General features: G+C 34.0%; 1 protein-coding gene across 2 annotated transcripts in view; it reads right to left on the reverse strand.

The window, feature by feature from the left end:
* LOC114335006 (alpha-tocopherol transfer protein-like) overlaps positions 1-21,574 on the reverse strand; it is a 124,099-nt gene that overhangs the window by 22,173 nt on the left and 80,352 nt on the right. For both annotated transcript variants that reach the window (XM_050656382.1, XM_028285156.2), the window contains exons 2-3: positions 17,495-17,654; positions 15,859-16,111 (exon numbers count right to left, since the gene is read on the reverse strand). In XM_050656382.1, coding sequence (XP_050512339.1) covers positions 15,859-16,111; positions 17,495-17,654 — 413 coding nt within the window. The remainder of the gene's footprint in view (positions 1-15,858; positions 16,112-17,494; positions 17,655-21,574) is intronic.

The following is a 21,574-nucleotide window of genomic DNA, read 5'->3' on the forward strand; positions in this document are numbered from 1 at the left end:
ACCTCCTCATTAAAAAACCTTTTTAGATCGATATCCCCATCTTCCCGTTTCTTCTGTTTGCTCGTTAGTTCAAAACTCATATACTTATGTAAACTGAGCGATTCTTCTTCAAAAACAGTCCAAATTATGACCGTATTTAGAAGTGACGTTGAAACCAGCGAGATGTCCAGAAAGGATTCACTATTACTTCTCTCCGAACGTAGGTTTGATGTGTGAGATTTTCTGCTGCCGGTATACCTTCGAACCTGTCTCAGGATTTCTTCCTTTGTGATATCCCTGTCTATATCAAATATGTCTCACTGGTCCTGACAGTCCCGGACGTTCTCTATTACGTTTCCCTCCGTGCGGGCCACGATTGTCTTCTTTAGAGGCTCAGCCTGTTCTTTCCGTGCCACTTCGAGGTTTAGGTCCCGTTCCTAGTCTTCTTTGCGCTTTTGACGCCAATTGGACTCTTCCTCGTGTCTGCACTACTTTAGTTTAGCTTGAGGATTACTCTGCGTAGGATTTTCGACTTCCCTTCACGATCACCTTCTGCGTCACTACGTTCATACTCCTCCAGCGCGAGGTGAAGGTCCATACCCATAAAGACGACTTCCAGGAGCTTCTTGAGATTCCTACCTCTGTAGCCTCCTCTATACTCTTAGAGACGCCTCTCTAGTCTCCAGTGTCTCCAAGTCTTCCCACAATTTAGAAATAATTGCCAGTAGCGTCTTGTCCCTTTCCATTTCCGTCACACCTTTCTCTACAGGGACCATAAAAATATTCTGACGTTTCCCCGGTTCTCTTTTTTCTGACTCTACCTTGTAATTGTAATCATATAATTAAGTTGGAGATATCTCTCCTGATCTGTATGTATCTCCTGTACATACAACCAATTTCGGTTTTTCCTGATCAGGTCGTGGGACCTTTCCCCCTCACCTAACAGCCCAGGTTCCAAGACCACTACTAAGTCGCCTGCAAGTTTATTTCCTCTTCTCGGTTTAGCGGCCGTAGAGTAAAGTGATCATCTTCCAACTCGACTTTATAGTGTCGTTAATTTTTTCAAAGCCTCTTTCCCCTGAGTTCAGGACCGTTGCGATCATTTGTCTCTTTCTTTCACAAGTTATTGGGGGAAGACCTCTTCTTCTGTGTGGACACACAGGCGACTTCTCTTCTGTGTGGGGCGACTTCTCTGAAAGTGCCCTCCATGTCTTCAGTGACTCTTTTAAGGTTTTTACCACATTCTTGATTTTGATTTTCGCATTTGTATGGTCGAACATTAGTTTCACTAATTATCCTTTCAGCTCCTTTGCAAGGTTGCCTCCGCTGAATGATCCGTCTTTTTCATGTCCCTGACCGGAATTCTTTCAACAGATCCCCTTTTTCTGAAGTCTGCTCCTTCCTCTTTTCTTCTTCGCTGAGTACTTACCCTTTGTTCTCTTCACTACTTATGAACACCATATTATCATCTCCTTCATAGCTTGTTCCAGCTGCATCACCACTGGTGACTCGCTCAATTGTCCCTTCATTTTGTTTTATTTTTTCCTACGTGATTAAATACTTATCCATATAGTTCTCACGAGTAGGGGCGAATTATACTGTCCGGCGAGGCAGTGCGCCCTTTCCCACGCTAAGGCTTGAATTTCAAAGGGTTTCGTCAGTTCTTCGAGGGCTCCGTTTGCTGCCGTCTGACCTAGGTCATTCACCACTCAGGCACGGATCGTCTGACACCGTGTGGTTGCGGATTTTTTATCGAGGTTTGCTCTTCTATTATATAGAGTTTCATAGCGCTCTAAAAATTTGAAAAATTTCAAAAAGTGACTTCTATTGAACACCAATCATGATTTTTGTTAAATGTTTTTGAACCAGTAAATTCCTCTTTAGAAGCGGTTGAAAAATTACTCAAATTTTTCAAAAATTTGTTTGGAGTCTCCACAGAGCACCAAAAAATTCAACGGAGTTAAAGGGATACTGGGAAACTGAAGCTATATTTTTAGAGTATCTTAATATAATTTACTATTCCCAACAAAAATTGGAAATTACTTTATGGATTTTAATTAAAATTAAATTTAAAAAAATCACAAGTAATATTTACTTATTTACTTTACATGCGCTAGGATTTGAAAAAAGTTTGATGTAAAGAAGGGAGGTTTAGCGCCTTTGTTTAGAGATTAGGTTGGCGCCTTTTTTAGGATTTGTGTTGGCGCCTTTTTTAGGAGCCAGTCCGGCCCTGACTTGTTGCACAATATACTATCGTTCCACTCCTGTTTCTGTTTTGTTTCCGTTTTTCTAAATACAAAAGTAACAAAAGTAATCATAGTAATCAAAGTAACGAATACTGTAAATGATTACTTTTTACGAAAGTAACGATTTGTAACGAATACTCGAAAATAACTATAATCAACAGCACTACAGTGTAGGTCGAGATCACGGTCGAAGTTTACATCGATGACGGGCAGAACATACCGAAGATACCTTCCTTTCAGTGTTCTTTCAGGTTTCCATATAACCAAAACTTGTCACAACCTGATTACAACAAGAAATGAATAAATACACCAGACGTAGGTACCTCCGGCGAATGTCACGTGGTTTAAAAACCACCAATAACCTTTAATTTACCCCGCGATCGCGGAGCTCGATCGCGATGTAAAACAAACTATTTTGTTTTGGTATCGACATCGCTGTAAACCGCGATGATAGATCGCGAGGGTAAACGGATGACACATCCTTGGTATGTGCGATCTTATAAGAAAATGATGGTTTGTTTTGACACCGATGTAGCGACCGCGATGGCGACCTACATTGCGCACATCCATGTATCTTCGGCATATTCGTACACTTAGACTATCGTTAGTGTTAGTTAGTATATCGAACAGGTGGAAAAAATGAAATACACACTTAGGAGTCTGAATTGCCGAAGATCTAAATCCAAAATCAGAAATTCAATCAAGAATAGAGCAATCAAGAGCAGACTATTTGAAGATGAGGAAATTTTTGAGTAACCAAAGACTGAATCTGCAAATCCGATATCGCATGGTAAAATGTTGTATCCATTCTATTTTTCTTAATTTTGTCGACGCCAGGACTATTAATGTTAATAGGGATGGGAAAAACCTACCGGTTATAACCTAAAACATGTTTTTATAACCGGTTATAACCGGTTTTCATTTTTCAAAATAATAACCGGTGAAAAACCGGATAAGTGGAAAAAATAATGAATTCAAGGAAAAAATGGGGAACAAGCAAGTTTAAGCTGACCTAAACCGGTTTGAAAACACTGATGACTGATATCGATTTGAATGAAGTCTCGCAGACTAAAGAGGAATGTTTGTAAGCTACTGGGTATTGGCTCTCGACTAAAAAAACCGAACACCGGGTTTTTGGAATAACCGATTGTTTTGACCGGTTATAACCGCCAGGTTAAACCGTAGGTAAAAAAAACAGTATAACCGAGAACCGGTGTTTTGTCAACAACCGCCATCCCTAGTTCTTAATGAGAAAGCTGGATGCTTTTGAGATGTCGTTGCGTCAGAATAACAAGGTTCTATCTGCATTTTTTGTCTAAACTGAGATTTTTATGTAACTAGGTTCTATTTTATGTTCTTCACCTTAATATGATACTAGCAACGAGAAATATTAACAGATGGCCGAAATACGAAAGTTACAAGGTTCTATCTGAGAGAATTTTAAATGTTGATAAGGTAACAAGGTTCTAACTGACATAAAAGACAGTCAACTAATTTCACAAGGTCCTATCTGCAAGAACTAAAAGTGTTTATAAGTTAACAGTAAGACTTTATCAAATAACTTGAAGTTGTTTTATTATATAATAATTATTGTTAAACAAGTGTGCAGTCGGAAAAATTAAAGAATACCCATAAACGATCACATCAATCACATATTATTCAGATTATTAATAATCTATCTCTCTCGTTTGTTATTTATGGAAAAAAAACAGCAAATACAAAATATGTTATTGATGTGATCGTTCATGGCTATTCTTTTATTTTTACGACTGTATATGTTGAAGACAAACCTTTATTAAATAAGTTTAAATCATTTCTCAAATCAGAACTCCTTTGTATTGAAGTAACCTTTTACGGTTAATAAAAATATATTATTTTTTTTACTTAGATTGTTAACACATACAGGTGGCGATAATAGTAAAATAAAGACATAACATAGAAATTTTAAACAGTTATAACTAAAAATGGCACCTGAGGCAGATAGAACTTTGTTATTCCAATGCAACGATGTGGGTTTTAGGAGAATTTTGAAAATACAGTGGACCGATCATACTACGAGCAAAATGGTGTTGCACAGAACGAAAAGTAGAAGGAAAACGTTGACCAGGAAGGCAGTGATGATACTACAAGTACAAGCCAACCCCGTCAATATAAATATTATCCAAGTTTATGCTCCCACTGCAGACAAAGAAGAGGAAGAAGCTATTCAGTTCTATGAGAATATCAACAGAATTGTACAGAAAATTCCATGACAGGAAATTCTAATCATTATGGGAGACTTTAATGCCAAGATTGGAGCTGGAGATAAGACGCAATACATCGGCACACATGGATTTGGAGTCAGAAACGACAGAGAAGACCTCCTAGAAAAAATTTCAGAAGACTCAGAACTCATTGTCACTAAAACATTTTTCCAATTACCACCTCGAAAGCTGTACACATGGAAATCCCCTCAAGAGAAACCTGGGAGAATTATTAGAAATCAAATAGATTACATTTTAGTAAACAAAATATTCCGAAACAGCTTTACATCTGTCAAGACTTATCCTGGAGCAGACTTAGAGATGGACCACGTTCCACTACGTCAAACTCAAAATAGTGCAGAAAAAGAAATCACAATCATACGACCTACGTATGCTAAAAGACCCAGACACAAAAATGAAGGTCCAAGCCACGTTAAACGAGCAAGTGACTGCAATTATAGACGCATCAAACGAAGAACAAATGATCAAACAGATGACTGAAATAGTTCAAAATGTAAAGGATAGACACATAAATGCAGGTAAATTAACCAAGAAGAAATCATTGATGACAGATGAGATCCTGAAACTAATGAACGAAAGAAGAAATGCCAAAAATGGCCTCGACACATAAAAAAAAATTAATATACCAATAAGAAGGAAAATTAGAGAAGCGAAAGGAAAAGAAGCAATGGAGAAATGCCAAGAAATTGAGATTCTACAATCAAAGTACGATAGTTACAATGTACATAGGAAAGTTAAAGAACTCACAGGTAGACTAAGACGGAGACAGAGAGGAAATCTAAATGATTCTGACCCAAACGTCATCTTAGACAAACAGAGTAAAATTAGAACGTGGGAATAATATCTAGAAAAACTATTTGAAGACCAAAGAGATAACACCTTTGAGCTAGAAGAAGAGGTAAATGATGGACCAAGAATATTACAGCAGGAAGTTTATTCCGCCATAACCCAGCTAAAGGATGGCAAAGCAGGAGGTCCCGATAATATATAAGCAGAACTACTCAAACTGATGAACAACGAATCAATAGCAATAATCACAAAGATATTCAACAACATATACAACTCTGAACAAATACAAACAGAATGGCTGAAGTCTGAGTTTATTGCACTTCCAAAAAAAAAACAGGAGCCAAAAAGTGCGAAGAATACCGTACGATAAGCCTGATGAAACATCTCCTAAAATTGTTCCTAAAGGTAATCTATACGGGAATTTACAAGCTAGGTGAAAGTCAAATTTCGCCCAACCAGTTCGGGTTCATAAACGCTGTTGGTACGAGAGAGGCTTTGTTTTTAATACAAGTCTTATTCCAGAGATGTAGAGACGTAAATTGCTACGTATACGCATCTCTGGTTGATCACGAGAAGGCGTTTGATCGAGTACAACACGCCAAGATGATGCAAATATTAAAAGAAGCAGGAATTAACAACCAGGATCTGAAAATAATTAGAAACCTTTACTGGAATCAGACTGCAAACCTCAGAGTTGACGGTGAACTCACCGATTATGTCAAAATCATGCGTGGAGTGAGGCAAGGCTGCATTTTGTCCCCCCTTATTTTCAGTCTTTACTCTGAAAGAATATTTATCGAAGCTTTGCACGAAACTGAAAAAGGTATTCTACTAAACGGATACCGGCTAAATAATATCAGGTATGCAGATGACACCATAGTATTTGCGGACAACCTAGAAGACCTACAAGTCCTCATGGACAAAATCACGTATTACAGTCAACAATATGGACTCAATATAAACGTAAAGAAAACAAAGCTTATGATCGTCAGCAAGAAAAAGATAACAGAAGGTCAACTCTATATCAACCAAACCCCTGTGTAAAGAGTGAGGCACTACAACTACCTCGGCACCATAATAAATGAAGCATGTACCAATAACTAAGAAATAAGAGCGCGCATCGGAAAAGCTAGATCAATCTTCCACCGTATGGGGGCGATTTCCAAGAGCCACAACCTTTCTCTTGGTATAAAAGTAAGAATCCTGAGATGTTACGTATTCTCTGCCCTTTTTTATGGTGTTGAATCCTGGACCTTGAACGAGGATATGTGCCGAAAATTGGAAGGATTTGAGATGTGGCTATATCGTAGAATTCTTAAAATCCCATGGACTGACCGGGTCACAAATGAGGAGGTTCTTAGAAGAATGGGGAAGAATCGAGAAGTACTAACCACCATTAAATCGCGAAAGTTGGAATACTTTGGACACATTATGCGAAATGAATCCAGATATGCCCTCCTACAAGCCATCCTGCAAGGAAAAATATTTGGAAAGCGAGGTCCAGGAATAAGAACATCCTGGTTAAAAAAACCTCAGAACCTGGTTCAACACAACATATGTGCTGCTTTTCTGCGTTGCTGCAGATAAAGTGAAGATTGCCATGATTATCGCTAACATTCGTTACAGATAGGCACATCCAGAAGAAGAAGGAGGGCAAAGGATATTGATATTCTGGCTAAAAAATCTACGTACGTTGTTTAACACAACAACCACAAAAATATTTTCAGAGCAGCAGTGTGCAAAGTACCTATAGGTTCTTTAGTATTTCATTTACGTTATCCTCAGTGATAGCCGTTTTCGGGGCACTTGGGAGTGACTTATCAAAAACCGAACCGACGCACAGTGGTCCAAAATCCCGAAAAGCTGGCCAAAAGTCAAAAAAAAATTTCAACGTTTCGAGAATATTATTACATTTTCTAAAAGAGAATTAAATTCCCTATTCAGTGTTGGCAATCCTAGAGCTATATCTCCTATATCTGAATTTTCAGTTTAGTTCAAAGTTGACCTTCGTACGGAATAGAAGCGCAGTTAAGAATAATGAATATTTTATACGCACAGTCTCGTGCGTGTATCTCGAAAACGAAGTGCGCAAATTCAATTCTGCAAAATGAAGGATATTCGTGGAGCCCTCCTTAATAAAAGCCGATAATATAAAAATATTTCTATATGTGTTACATTTAGTAGATTTTAAGTTGAAGTTAACTAATAAGAAAGTATATATTTTGGAAAAATTAAATTTTCAGATAGCCAAAATATATTCCATCGAATTCCAAGATGTTACTACAATCATCTTTTAGCTTATATTTCTGTCTTTAAGATTAAAAAAAATTAGCTGCCACTATCTGCCCCTTTGGTTTTGAGATAATTTTTTGTTCAGGCGCTCTGTGCTATGAGTTTCAATATGAATCGTTATTAACGCAGAATAAACAGATCATGTCGCAGCATGCAGGTAGTTGTTATGACTGTAGATCTTTAGTTATTTCAGTATCGTAGGGTAAAATCGTAGATAAAAGGGTCAGGTACAGTATTGTTGGAAAATAAAATAAAACTGAGTTGTAACTTTCATATGAATAATAATCGAATTTAACGTTGTAATAAAAAATTGGCGGATTGCATCCGCCATTTGTTTCTTGAAATTTCGATTTCGGATTCGTAATCAGCAACCTCAAAAACCCCCGGATATCAAATTTCGACGGTATTACGTATATTTAAAATATATAAACCCGCCATATTACATCCGCCATTTTGTTTTTTGCAATTTAGACTTCGGATTCGTAATTAGCGACCTCAAAAACCCTTGGAAGCCTAATTTCATGCAAATCAAAAAACGCTTTCATATTTTGGCCATCTTTTCGGGTGGTTTTTGGACCACTGTGCGACGTGCCATCTGGTTGAACCTCGTTAAACCATTTTGGCGGTTTTCATCGAAGGAGAAGAGTAACCGTTTATAGTCTAAGAGCTAGTGAACCCTCCGACTAACGGTCGTACTGTAAGGCTAGAAATTTTTCTAGTGATAATTCATAGCACACCAAGGCTAAAAACCATGACCTGGCAGGCCTCAGCGGTGCACGTGTATCTACCAGGTGAATCGAAAAGTGCAAATTTTGGGGATAAAATAAACTTTCTCCTGTAAGGTTTAAATTTAAGTATGTGTTTGAGTAAGTCATTTATAAGAAATGTGTACAATAACAGGCGATTCTGAAGAGCATAAGACCTTGCCAGGCGAGGGGAAAAATTAGGGGTTTTTCCTAAAATTATTCCTTTTTGCATTGAACAATTTTTTTTATGTTTTTTGAATCATTCCAAACAGAAAACGTCTTAAGTCATTTTTCTCCTAAGTTAATAGTTTTTGTTATATAAGCGATTGAAAATTTTTAAAATTGCAAAATCGGCCATTTTTAACCTTAAATCGGAAATTAATCTAAAAATTTCAATGTTGCCAAGGTACGTAGATATTCTTTAAACATTGATTGATGAAATACTGAAGAGTTTTTTGTAATAAAATATCGAAAACCCCTTTGTTTCTTTAATTGCTTATCAAGCGGGTGCGACACTGTAGTATAAGTGAGGACGTTCGAGTTTGCATAAATTCATTATTTCGAGAATGGGCAAATTTAAAGAAAAATCCTCAGACAGGTCGATTTTTATTTTTAAATTAGGACTTTTTGGCATATATATATAATACTAGTGACGTCATCCATCTGGGCGTGATGACGTAATCGATGATTTTTTTAAATAAGAGTAGGGGTTGTATGATAGCTCATTTGAAAGGTTATTTAATTCTCTATTCAGTAATATACACATTAACATAATTATTTATACAGGGTGTACAAAAAAATTTTCTTCTATTTGTCAAATTTAATCAAAGTTAATTTAATAAAAAAACATTTTTTGTACACCCTGTATAAATAATTATTTTAATGTTTATATTAGTGAATAGAAAATTCAATAACCTTTTAAATGAGCTATCACACAACCCCTACTCTCATTTAAAAAAATCATCGATTACGTCATCACGCTCAGATGGATTACGTCACTAGTATTATATATATGCCAAAAAGTTATAATTTAAAAATAAAAATCGACCTGTCTGAGGATTTCTCTTGAAATTTTTCCATTCTCGAGATAATGAATTTATGCAAATTCAAACGTCCTCACTTATACTACAGTGTCGCACTCGCTTGATTATCAATTAAAAAAAACAAAGGGGTTTTTGATATTTTATTGCAAAAAGCTCTTCGGAATTTCATCAATCAATGTTTAAAGAATATCTACGTATCTTGGTAACATTGAAATTTTTAGATAAATGCCCGATTTAGGGTTAAAAATGGCCGATCTCGCAATTTTCAAAATTTTCAATCGCTTATATAACAAAAACTATTAACTTAAGAGAAAAATGACTAAAGGCGTTTTCTGTTTGGAATGATCCAAAAAACTTAAAAAAAAATTGTTCGATGCAAAAAGAATAATTTTAGGAATAACCCCTAATATTTCGCCTCGCCTGGCAAGGTCTTCAGAATCGCCTGTCATTGTACACATTTCTTCTAAATGACTTACTCAAACACATACTTAAATTTAAACCTTACAGCAGAAAGTTTATTTTACCCCCTAAATTTGCACTTTTCGATTCACCTGGTAGATACACGTGCACCACTGAGGCCTGCCAGGTCATGGTTTTTAGCCTTGGTGTGCTATGAATTATCACTAGAAAAATTTCTAGCCTTACAGGACGACCGTTAGTCGGAGGGTTCACTAGCTCTTAGACTATTACATCATTCAAGCGATTTTGATTTCGCTGCGGGATTTCCCTTCTAAAAACAAGAGTCGAATCACCGACTGATATTGCTTTTTTTTCATCACACGCGGTCAAAACAAAACTACAAGTCGGATTTGGCCGATATTTTGACATAGATTGTCTACAAGAATGTATTACACCAGTGGTTCCCAACCTTTTTCCCATGATCGCCCCCTTAGACAGGTTTCACCGGTTGTGAATACTACAATCGCCCCCCTCCCCAATTAAATTGAAACAAAAAATTATTCAGTAAAATATTGATTTATTTTTACATTTCATAAAATTATACACGGTAAGTCATCATTCAATCTTCGCTTGTCCACTGCTGGACATATAGATGTCTCTCATAATTTTCCCTCTATTTCGATCTTGTGCCTCTTGCATTTTGTCCACGTGTTGGTGAACATGGTTAGTAATAATGGTTAATTTCTCCCTTGGGCCTGGTGATACTCACATAATTTCTTTATGTCTGGCTCAATGTTGGTTAATAGCTATGTACCTCAAATTCCCTCCAAGGTGGATGCAATATGTTTGAAGATCCTCAGAATAACCACATGATGATTTCTAAGGAATTTGATCAGACCTCCTCTCTGTATATTTTCTTCAAAAATAGATAGTTTGTCAATGAATGCTCCGACTACTCCCTTCGCTTTGGCCATATTTATGTTCTTCCTTTGTAATTCCAAATTCGTTCCATTTAATTTTTCAGAAATATCTGATAGTTAAGCGATGTCATTTCGCTTCTCTTGTAGTGCTGGACTCAGTGTGGGGGGTCAGTAGTTATCAGAAATTCGATAATAGTATCCATGAGACTGCAGAACCGCCGTAAGCAATTCTCTTTCGAAAGCCAGCGGACTTCCGTATGTAGTAGCAATGTATTAAATATCTCATAATTTTCTTTACAGAGTGTACGAAATATTCCATCATTCTTTGGTTTTGCTTTAATTTTCAGACATGGACCTTCACGAAGGAAAATATGGAAAGAATGGCCAATACTCAAAGGACAATGGAAAGAAAGATGCTGGGTATCAAGATAAGTGACAAAAATAATACATGGATCAGAAATAAAACCAAAGTGAAAGATCTAACTAAACAAACATGCAGCTACTCTCTAGTTAAAAACATGATAAAACAACAGACAAAAAGACGGAATGAAGCGACAATCCACTGGAGACTGTATTAAATAGTGTGATGTTACTGCCTTCTGGTCCCAATTAATTCAAACTCAGGTTTTCCGATAACATTATATTTAATTCGAAGTCGATGATTCACTACATAAGTTGTTTACAATATTAACTTGACCTATCCTACACGTGAATACCTTCCAACTACATCAATAATCATAATACCCTTTCTCGACCGAGTTAATGTTTATATACACATTTAAATAATAACAAAACATGACAATTCAATGTTACTTGCGGTTATTGAATCCAAGAACAGATACTACATGGATTAATGACTTTGAATGAGTTTTAAACATCTTTTGTACAGGGTGATATTATAATACCATAAGACCTTAGGACCGTAAAAGAGGAAAGGGCAGACCACAGATGAGATGGTCGAATGACCCAAAAAGATACCCTGGGACCAGATGGACAGGATTAGCACTGAACGAAGAAGAGTGGAAAAATAAAGGGGAGGCCTACGTTCAACTTTGGACAAATGAAGGGCAAAAGATAGATAGATGACAAAACGACCACAATTTTGGCCATACACTTTTTGTTGGAGTCAATCGGCAGGGTCGGTACCTACTCGATCCCACTTCTATCCCTTTCTCTTTTGTGCGGATGTTCGCCCAATACGAAAGCTCGATAAAAGGAAAATGCAGAATTAATTATAATGTATTACTTACCTATAGAATTAAATTGTATCATGATTCATAGCCCTCTGTTACTAGACGAGATGTTTGTGTTATTATTACCTGCATTGGTGTACATTTAATTACTTTTTATTATCCTATGGATATCCGATCGAAAGTATTCTTTTTTTCTTCTCTATTACCCATTTCTCTTTTCCCAGATGCTAATCGCCCCCTTTTCTCTATTGCCCCCCTGAAAATCTCAAATCGCCCCCAAGGGGGCTATCGCCCCCCGGTTGGGAATCACTGTATTACACGATGGTAGGTTGCTCTTGCGATAGTGGCACCATCGAACGGAGAGGCTAAATACTTATCGGACAACCCTTAATAGTCCAGGGTAATAAGGTTTTTTTCATGACACTTGAACGTCCAGGGTACTGAAGCGTTTTTTCGAGAGGTAATACCTATAAGAGCAAATTGTAACTATTTCCTGCATAGGATCTGGCGGCCATTTTCAACGAAAACATTTCGTTTATAAATTCGCAAAAGTCCGTGTGTTATTGCGTTGCCGCTCCTGCAATACTCAGATCAGATTTATCGATGGATTCTTATGTAGTTTTTTTCTTCTGAATCCAAATCTGAAAACGGCATTTCAATATTTCTAACCATCTGAGATAATCGACCTCAAAGTCTAAAATGTGACGTCACAATCGTTTTATTTTCTGCCGACACACTACACGTCCAGCTGAAATCGTTGCTATTAAGTAGGCTAGTTTTTTAATCTGATTTGTTAAGCAAAGCATAGGTTATTTACATTTGAGTTTGACACTTCGTGAATGTCAAACTAAATTTTAAATTAAGTATTAATAAAACATCAATGACATTTGATAGTGAATTTAGTTATTATATAAAATAAACAAGATGTTCAAAAATACAATTTGAGTATATTTTAAAAGCAATAATTTATTAACAGCTTTAAAAAGGTTTATACGAGTATACGGCCTCCCCTTTATGATAAATCGACTGTTCCATTTGCTATGAAATTAAAATATAGTCGGTTCGCTAAACTCGACACAACTGGCTAGTGATTTTAGTACGTAATTTTTTTTGTTTTTTGAGAATGTTGCCAAAATTGGCAAAATTACTAATTATTTAGTAATTATTAACTAATTAGTAATACTTTTTTGCCCAATTGGCAAAATTATTGACTAAAATCTCTAGCCAGTTGTGTCTGAGCTTAGCGAACCGACAGTACGTATATGAAATAATATTGTTTGGTATAAAAATTATGGTCTGATATGTGCAATTACATCCTTCTAATGGAAAAATTTTTTGAAGATTTTTCTCCAAATTATGGATACCAACAACATTTTCATTTATAACTCTTTTATTTTTAATTTGACGAAGAATAGTTAGTCTTATTTCTTATCTCTTATAAAATTTGAAAAACGTGAAAATAGCCATTTTTAAGACTTGATAACTCGGTTAAAAATTATTATTATGAAAGTCAAAAAGTGACTAAATCAAAGTTTAAAGTCTCCGCTGCATGATCCTGAAGAAATTTTTGTCATTAATTGATTACTAAGCTGATATTTTTAATTAATACCAATGAGCGGTTAGATCATATTGACGCGGTTGTAAATGTGAGTGCGAGTAAGATGCGCAATTGGACTGCTGGAATGGCTTCTCTCTCGCACTCAGCACATTTACAGACGCCGCACACGTGCATGGCGCTTATTATTATTACTTAAAAATAACAGCTTAGTAATAAAATAATGACAAAAATTTCTTCAGGATCTTGTAGGGGGGCCTTTAAACTTTGATTTAGTCATAATATATTGACTTTCAAAATAATAACTTTTAACCGAGTTATTAAGCTTTGAAAATCGCCTTTTTTCGTTTTTTTCAATTTTAAATTGCTTATAAGTCGAAAATTATAAACTTTAGAGAAAAATTATAAGAGACCTTTTTTGTCCAGAATTTTCCAAAACATTAAAGAAAAAATTGTTCGGGCCAAAAACATTGATTCGTGCAATTTGATTAAAAAAAAATTGTTAAAAAAAATTGGCCTACTTTTCACGTGGGCGACTTCTTGAACCTTATTCTGGGATATCTCACGAATGTGATTATGCAAAAAATCTCATGGGAACATTTTTTCCTTCGAACCCGCCGTTTTCGCCTTGTCTATTAGACAGAACTTTAATCCAAAATAAAAAGAACTAACAAAATTATTAGTAACAATAATAAATAAAATCAAAAAAGATGCTGTATTTATCCACCACCATCTCTACATAACCTAACTTTTCTTGTTAAGTTGACGTACACTGCAAAGTTAACGTAAATTGGAAAGTATATCTGAATCAAGGATAGACATGCACTGTATAGCATCTCTGTCGTTCAGAGCCACCTATGGTGACAATAATTTTGGATCACACGTTACCTTTATAGTTCAATCATTTAAATTAGAATGATATAATTGCACATTAAAATATAATTATTAATTCTAGACTATTTTCACAAGAGCAATTTTCCATATTATGAATTAAAATACGTAAATAAACAAAGTTTTCGTTATGATAATGCTCGCATTTTCAGCTTGTTATTTATAAACAATTAAAAGTGTCAAAAATGGCATTTTTCATTTTTTTTTTCAAATCAATGGAACACAGGGAAACATGGTTTTTAAGTACAAATATCTTCGAGATTATGGAAAAATCTTTAAAATGATGTATTACAAAGTTTGATTTACTCATTTATTGTTAATATAAATGCGAAGAAAGGTCAAAATTGCAAAAAAAATATTTTCGCAATAACTGTTATAAAAATTAGTGTACAGCTTTGAAATTTTTGTCAAATGAGGGTTCTTTGGTGCTTAATATGTGACAAAAATTTCAAAGCGATTCATTCAATTGTTTAAATTTTATTCAGATTGATTTTCCCAGAGAGCATTTTTTTTTTCAATAACATAAGTCAGAAGAAAATAACGTTAGAACCATTCCACAGGTGTCAAATGAAAGAGCATGAGCTATGTTTTCAACATTGTTTAAAAAAAGTGAATAAAAAATGCATTTATTTGTAATAAATAATTATGCAAAAGTATCGTAAAAATTTCCTTATAAACTTTTTATTTTGTTATATAAGAAATTATACATATTTTTTACAATTTTGGATCAATTATGACATAGATAACATTACTTGGTAGTTGTGCACTTAAACAGGGTAAAAAAGTTAATTTTTTTGGAAAAAGTTATTCAAAAAGTTAATAAAGAAAAATTGACGATACTTTTGCATAATTACTTATTACTAATAAATGCACTTTTTATTCACTTTTTTTAAACCAAGTTGAAAATATAGCTCATGTTCTTTCATTTGACACTTGTGGAATGGTTCGAAGGTCATTTTTTTCTGACTTATGTTATTGCAAAAAAATGTTCTCTGGGAAAAACAATTTGAATAAAATTTAAACAATTGAATGAATCGCTTTGAAATTTTTATCACATATTAAGAACCAAAGAACCCTCATTTGACAATAATTTCAAAGCTATACACTAATTTTTACAACAGTTATTGAGAAAATATTTTATTTTGCGATTCCGATTTTTTCGCAATTATATTAACAATAAATGAGTAGATCAAACTTTGTAATACGTCATTTTAAAGCTTTTTCCATAATCTCGAAGATATTTGCACTAAAAAAATCATAATTTTCACTGTTTTACGTCGATTTGAAAAAAAAGGGGAAAAGCCATTTTTGACAGTTAATTGTTTATAAATAAAAATGGCCGTCAGATCCTGCGCAGGAAATAGTTATTATTTGTTCCTATAGGTATTACCTGTCGAAAAAACGCTTCAGTACCCTGGCTGCTGAAGTGTCACGAACAGGGTATATTTTTGTCTTATTACCCTGGCCTAAAATTACATATTTGTGTTTTATTATAGATGTAACATTGTAGGTATAACTTATAACTTACTTAGGGAACTTACTTCAAGAATAAAAGCTGCTTGCTTTAAAAGCATTGGTGTTACTTTAGCTAATACTCCGACTTTAATACGTTCACAGTCAATCAGATATATTTCACCCATCGAGAGGTCTTCATGAATTCGTATCTCGTAGAAGTTTTTCAAGCAATGAGCAAAACTTCTTCTTATGTCGGCTGTTTCGAAGTCTACATCTTTGTGTTGAAATATGGTTAATCGATGTAAAGTCGGTGTCAGTTCGGGTATGCAAAAAATATTTCTGAAAAGATCAGAACTAATGTATCATTCGATATTTAAGTCTGGAATTATATGCATGCCCACATACAAAAAGGGCACAGTTTGTCAAACTTTCGCGTTTGAATTAGTAATCAACACAGCTTTATGACGTCATTTCAGCCTCCCGTGGCCTCACCAGTCGCTGAGGTTAAATACCAAATCCTACGCCATATATAGTGTCTTTAACACATCAAAGCAATAGCAAGTTTTTGCTAGAAGCTGTAAACTTTTACAAATTTGGTGTAGGGCAGAGGACAGAAAAAAATATAATTATTATTGTTTTTATTCATGGTCATTAAAGTAGAAGTCGACTTTGTACGCTAACCACTTGAGTGGGAAAATATAGCAGACATGCGTGGGCTTTTCGTGTTTCATTTTCTATTCAGCTTCAGCCCCAGCCAGCGCCTGATGAGGCCGAAATGATGTCATAACGCTGTGTTGATTACCAATCAAATGAAGAATTGTGTTTCTAAGCCATAATATACTGTCTTTCTTACATCAAAGCGATAGCAGAAGATATAATGTATTTAACACGTTGGCTGCCGTGAGACACAAATCTTTTGTCGCATGTTGTTGTTGAGAACAGTCGCGTGACATCCATCAAGTTAGCAAAACAGAGTCAGCAAAACACAGTTACTATTATACCATAATTAAGTGTAAACAAAATGCAAATTTAATGTTCCAAGAAACAATTTATTGCTTTTTTTTTAAATTATCGCATGTTCTGCCAACTTGATTTCAAGCTAGCAGAACAGTAGTTCAAAAATTGATAAACCATTATTTATAATGTGAATACCAGAGTATTCTCTGAATATATTTTATGCAAATTTAATGTTACAAGAAAGAATTTATTGCTCTTTTTTTTAAGCTATCTCATGTTCTGCAAACTTGATTTCAAGTTATCAGAACAGTAGTTCAAAAATTTATAAATCATCAAATAATTGAAGGTTTACCCCACTAATCAATCACCCTGTATAGTGTCACAACACTTGCTTATACCTTTGACGCACTGTCCGTCAACGTGTTAAATTTGCATTTGAATCAGCGATTCATATAAAATTATTTGATGATTTACCAATTTTTAAATTACTGTTAGTTCTGCTAGCTTAAAATCAAGTTGGCAGAACATGTGATGACTTAAAAAAAAGAGCAATAATTTTTTTCTTAGAACATTAAATTTGCATTTTATTTACACTTAATTATGGTAGGTATAATAATAACTACTGTGTTCTGCTAACTTAATGGACGTAGCCGCGTGACACACCGTTGTTGTCAAAAGCATAGAAACAGGAGACTCGCGGCCGAAGAGACCCAATTTTTTTAACATTATGGCAGTCAACGTGTTAAAATTACAATATTTTCTTACACAGTTGCATATGCAGATTCCACGTCTGAAGTACAAGGATGCGCATTCTTATATACATCTGGTACAAGGCTGGGCACAGTATAATACATATCCAATGTTTTCTTTGTCTTCTCGATACTAAATTTGCAGTTTACAAGAAAAAATTCTATCATATTGTCTGCTGAAATTATTTAAAAATAGTATATTAATCAACGAGCAAGTAATCATAGCTATTGCTTACGATGATGCAGTTTGCGACACGAGCCGAAGGCGTCTGTCGCAATTGATCAAAGTAAGTAATAGCCATTATATGTGAGTAGAATACTATACTTCTTCTACGACCTGTTTTTAATATGCCTTATTATTTTATATAATTTATCAACTACTTTCGATTAAAATCAAAATCTACTTAAACAAATGTAGTTCAGCAATAGTACGTGGCTGACTAATTTGTTGCTTAGGATTAGGAGGCGTATTCGCTATGTGCAACATCGAAAGAGATTAGTCGTATATATGTATATACCTACAGCAAATATATGACTTAAACTTTTTATTTAATAATATAATCAGTGTACTTTATTTTCATCAATAATTAACTTCGAAAAATTTTTAATTGTTTTCAATTTTAACAATCAACTATTTTTAATGGGAAATAAGCTTAATTTTAATTAGCCCAAATAAGACAATTTTACTAAAAAAATTATTTTATTAACGTTTCGACGTCCAAATCGGATGCCGTTGTCAAAATACAAAAAATATTAATGTTAAACCAAAATGTTACTTAGTAAAAATTTCCTCTAATAATTTATTTAATCTCACTCATTTATATCGGCAATTCAGACATATATTATACATTTTAAAGTTGAAGACTTTAAATAATTGATATTGCCAATATTTATGAGTTCAGTTCTTGGGACAACTTTACTGAAAGATAGTTCATTCGATTACATGAAGTGAACTCCAACTCAAGGATATCTGTCACAAGAAAATCATAGCATGTGATCTGTCTTTAGACAACCACATGCAACGGGGACAGTAGAATTCTTGCGTTAGAGATTCCATAGTAAATATTGGCAATATCAATGGTTGATTGTTTAATATTAATATTTTTTGTATTTTGACAACGATATCCGATTTGGACGTCGAAACGTTAAAAAAATATTTTTTTTAATAAAATTGTGGCTTATTTCCCATTAAAAATGGTTAATTGCAAAAATGCCACAAGAAAATATCTTCAGAACAAATTTAACTTTAACAATGGGTCACTATTATGTTTTACAAGTAAAATTTAATAAAAAAATACAGCCGGCTACAGGAATTTCCTCCTTGTGGATTATTATGTTTTAGGTCCAAACATAATTTGAACATTAAGATTGAGGTTATTAAAAAGTAAACCTAAGCAATGTTTACAAAAAGGTCAATAAACAATATTTATCATAAACGTAAACATTTAGGATTTCAATTGCAATCATGTCCACTGTAAGATACAATTAATTAAATAAATTCACTGTATTAATTTGCACGTAATCCATATTTTGGAGCAATTCATAGTTTCTATGAAACAATATTAAAAATGCAGAATTTAGGTTATGTTACTATCTTCTGTCAAAATCTCCTGCTTTATTATGATAGAAGTTGTCCACTTTTTCCTTTGCATTAATTTGTGTTTATAATTTTGAAACGAAGAGAACTTGAATTGACTATTTCAAAAACTGCAACCGGAATCACCAGAAATTACCACAAATGAAGATGTTAATAAGTGCACAGGAAGTACGAAAAACACTCGAAAAGCTGAAGAACAGAAAAGCTGCAGGTAAGGATGGAATACCAAACGAATTACTGAAATATTGTGCAGCAACAATGAAAGAACAATTAACAACATTAATAAATATTAATTAAACATTAATTAATAAAATCATAGAACACAATAAAAGACCGAAAGAATGGAGAACAAGCGAACTAATTCTACGATTCAAAAAAGGAGGTAAAAAGCTGCCAGAAAACTACAGAGGTATCAACTTGTTAAATACTACCCTAAAACTTTTAAACTAAAATCTTACAAGACGTAATGAATCAGAGGATAAATTTAGCAGATGAACAACAGGGTTTCCGTACTGGAAGATCGTGTGCAGATGCAATGTTCGTCATAAAGCAAATTACTGAGAAATCACTAGAGTATAATAGACCAGCATTTATATGTCTGATTGACTTAAAGAAAGTATTTGACAGAGTAAGACTCAAAGATGTAATCCATCTTCTGTATAATAGAGAAGTCTCTCTAGATATCATAAAAACTATTGAGAACATCTACCAAAACAACAAAATGGAAGTCAGACTAGATGGACAACTTACAGAACCTATAGATATAGGCAGCGTAATAAGACAGGTATGTAGACTCATTAAGTCCTATGCTTTTCAATTTAATCATGGATGAAATCCTCAAAAACGTCATAAAAGGAAGAAGATATAGAATGGGAAACAAAGAAATAAAAATTCTCTGCCTCGCAGACGACGCAATATTGATAGCCCAAGATGAAGATAGTCTGCAAAGATTAGTTCACAGATTTTACATAAGAGCAAAAGAATTCAATATGACAATTTCATCTCAGAAAATCAAAATAATAGTAATCAGTAAAGAACCAATCAGATGCAAAATAGAAATTGATGGTATCAGTATTGAACAAGTAATGGAAGTAAAATACCTTGGAATTACATTGTCAAGTTACGGAGACCTAGACAAAGAAGTGAGAAATCAAGTACAAAAAACAAGCAGGATGCCTTGATAACACTATATGGCGAAACCGACATAATAACACTGAGATGAAGTCAAGAATTTATAAAGCCAGTGTAAGACCAATAATGACATATGCATCAGAAACAAAACCCGATACAGCCACAACATAAAGACTACTGGAAACGGCAGAGATTAAAGTACTGAGAAGAATTACAGAAAATACACTGAGAGATCGAAAGAGGAGCGAAGATATTAGAAGACAATGTAACGTACAGTGTATAAACGAATGGACACTAAATAGAAAAAAAGAATGGAACAACCACATAACCAGAATGGGGGAGACACGTGTGGTCAAAATAGCACGAGACAAATCACCAATCGGTAGATAGGCCAGGGTAATAAGACAAAAATATACCCTGTTCGTGACACTCGAGCAGCCAGGGTACTGAAGCATTTTTTCGACAGGTAATACCTATAAGAGCAAATTGTAACTATTTCCTGAGTAGGATCTGGCGGCCATTTTTATTTATAAACAATTAACTGACAAAAGTGGCATTTTTCCTTTTTTTTCAAATCAATGGAAAACAGTGGAACTTATGATTTTTTTAGTACAAATATCTTTGAAATTATGGAAAAAGCTTTAAAATGACATATTACAAAGATTGATATGCTCATTTATTGTTAATATAATTGCGAAAAAAGTCGGAATTGCAAAAAAAATTATTTTCGCAATAACTGCTGTAAAAATTATTGTACAGATTTGAAATTTTTGTCAAATGAGGGTTCTTTGGTGCTTAATATGTGATAAAAATTTCAAAGCCATTTATTCAATTGTTTAAATTTTATTCAAATTGTTTATCCCAGAGAGCATTTTTTTGCAATAACATAAGTCAGAAAAAAATGACGTTAGAGCCATTCCACAGATGTTGAATGAAAGAGCATGAGCTATATTTTCAACTTGGTTTAAAGAAAGCAAATAAAAAATGCACTTATTAGTAATAAATAATTATGCAAAAGTATCGTAAATATTTCCTTATAAAGTTATTGAATAACTTTTACTAAAAAAATTAACTTTTTTACCCTGTTTTAAGTGCTCAACTACCAAGTAATGTTATTTATATCATAATTGATAAAAAATTATAATAAACATATATAATTTCTTATATAACAAAATAAAAAGTTTATAAGGAAAGATTTACGATACTTTTGCATAATTATTTATTACTAATAAATGAATTTTTTATTCGCTTTTTTTAAACCAAGTTGAAAATATAGCTCATGCTCTTTCATTTGACACCCGTGGAATGGTTATAACGCCATTTTTTTCTGACTTATGTTATTTAAAAAAAATGCTCTCTGGGATAAAC

This window comes from Diabrotica virgifera, chromosome 7 (assembly GCF_917563875.1).
Source record: "Diabrotica virgifera virgifera chromosome 7, PGI_DIABVI_V3a".
NCBI classification, from domain to species: domain Eukaryota; kingdom Metazoa; phylum Arthropoda; class Insecta; order Coleoptera; family Chrysomelidae; genus Diabrotica; species Diabrotica virgifera.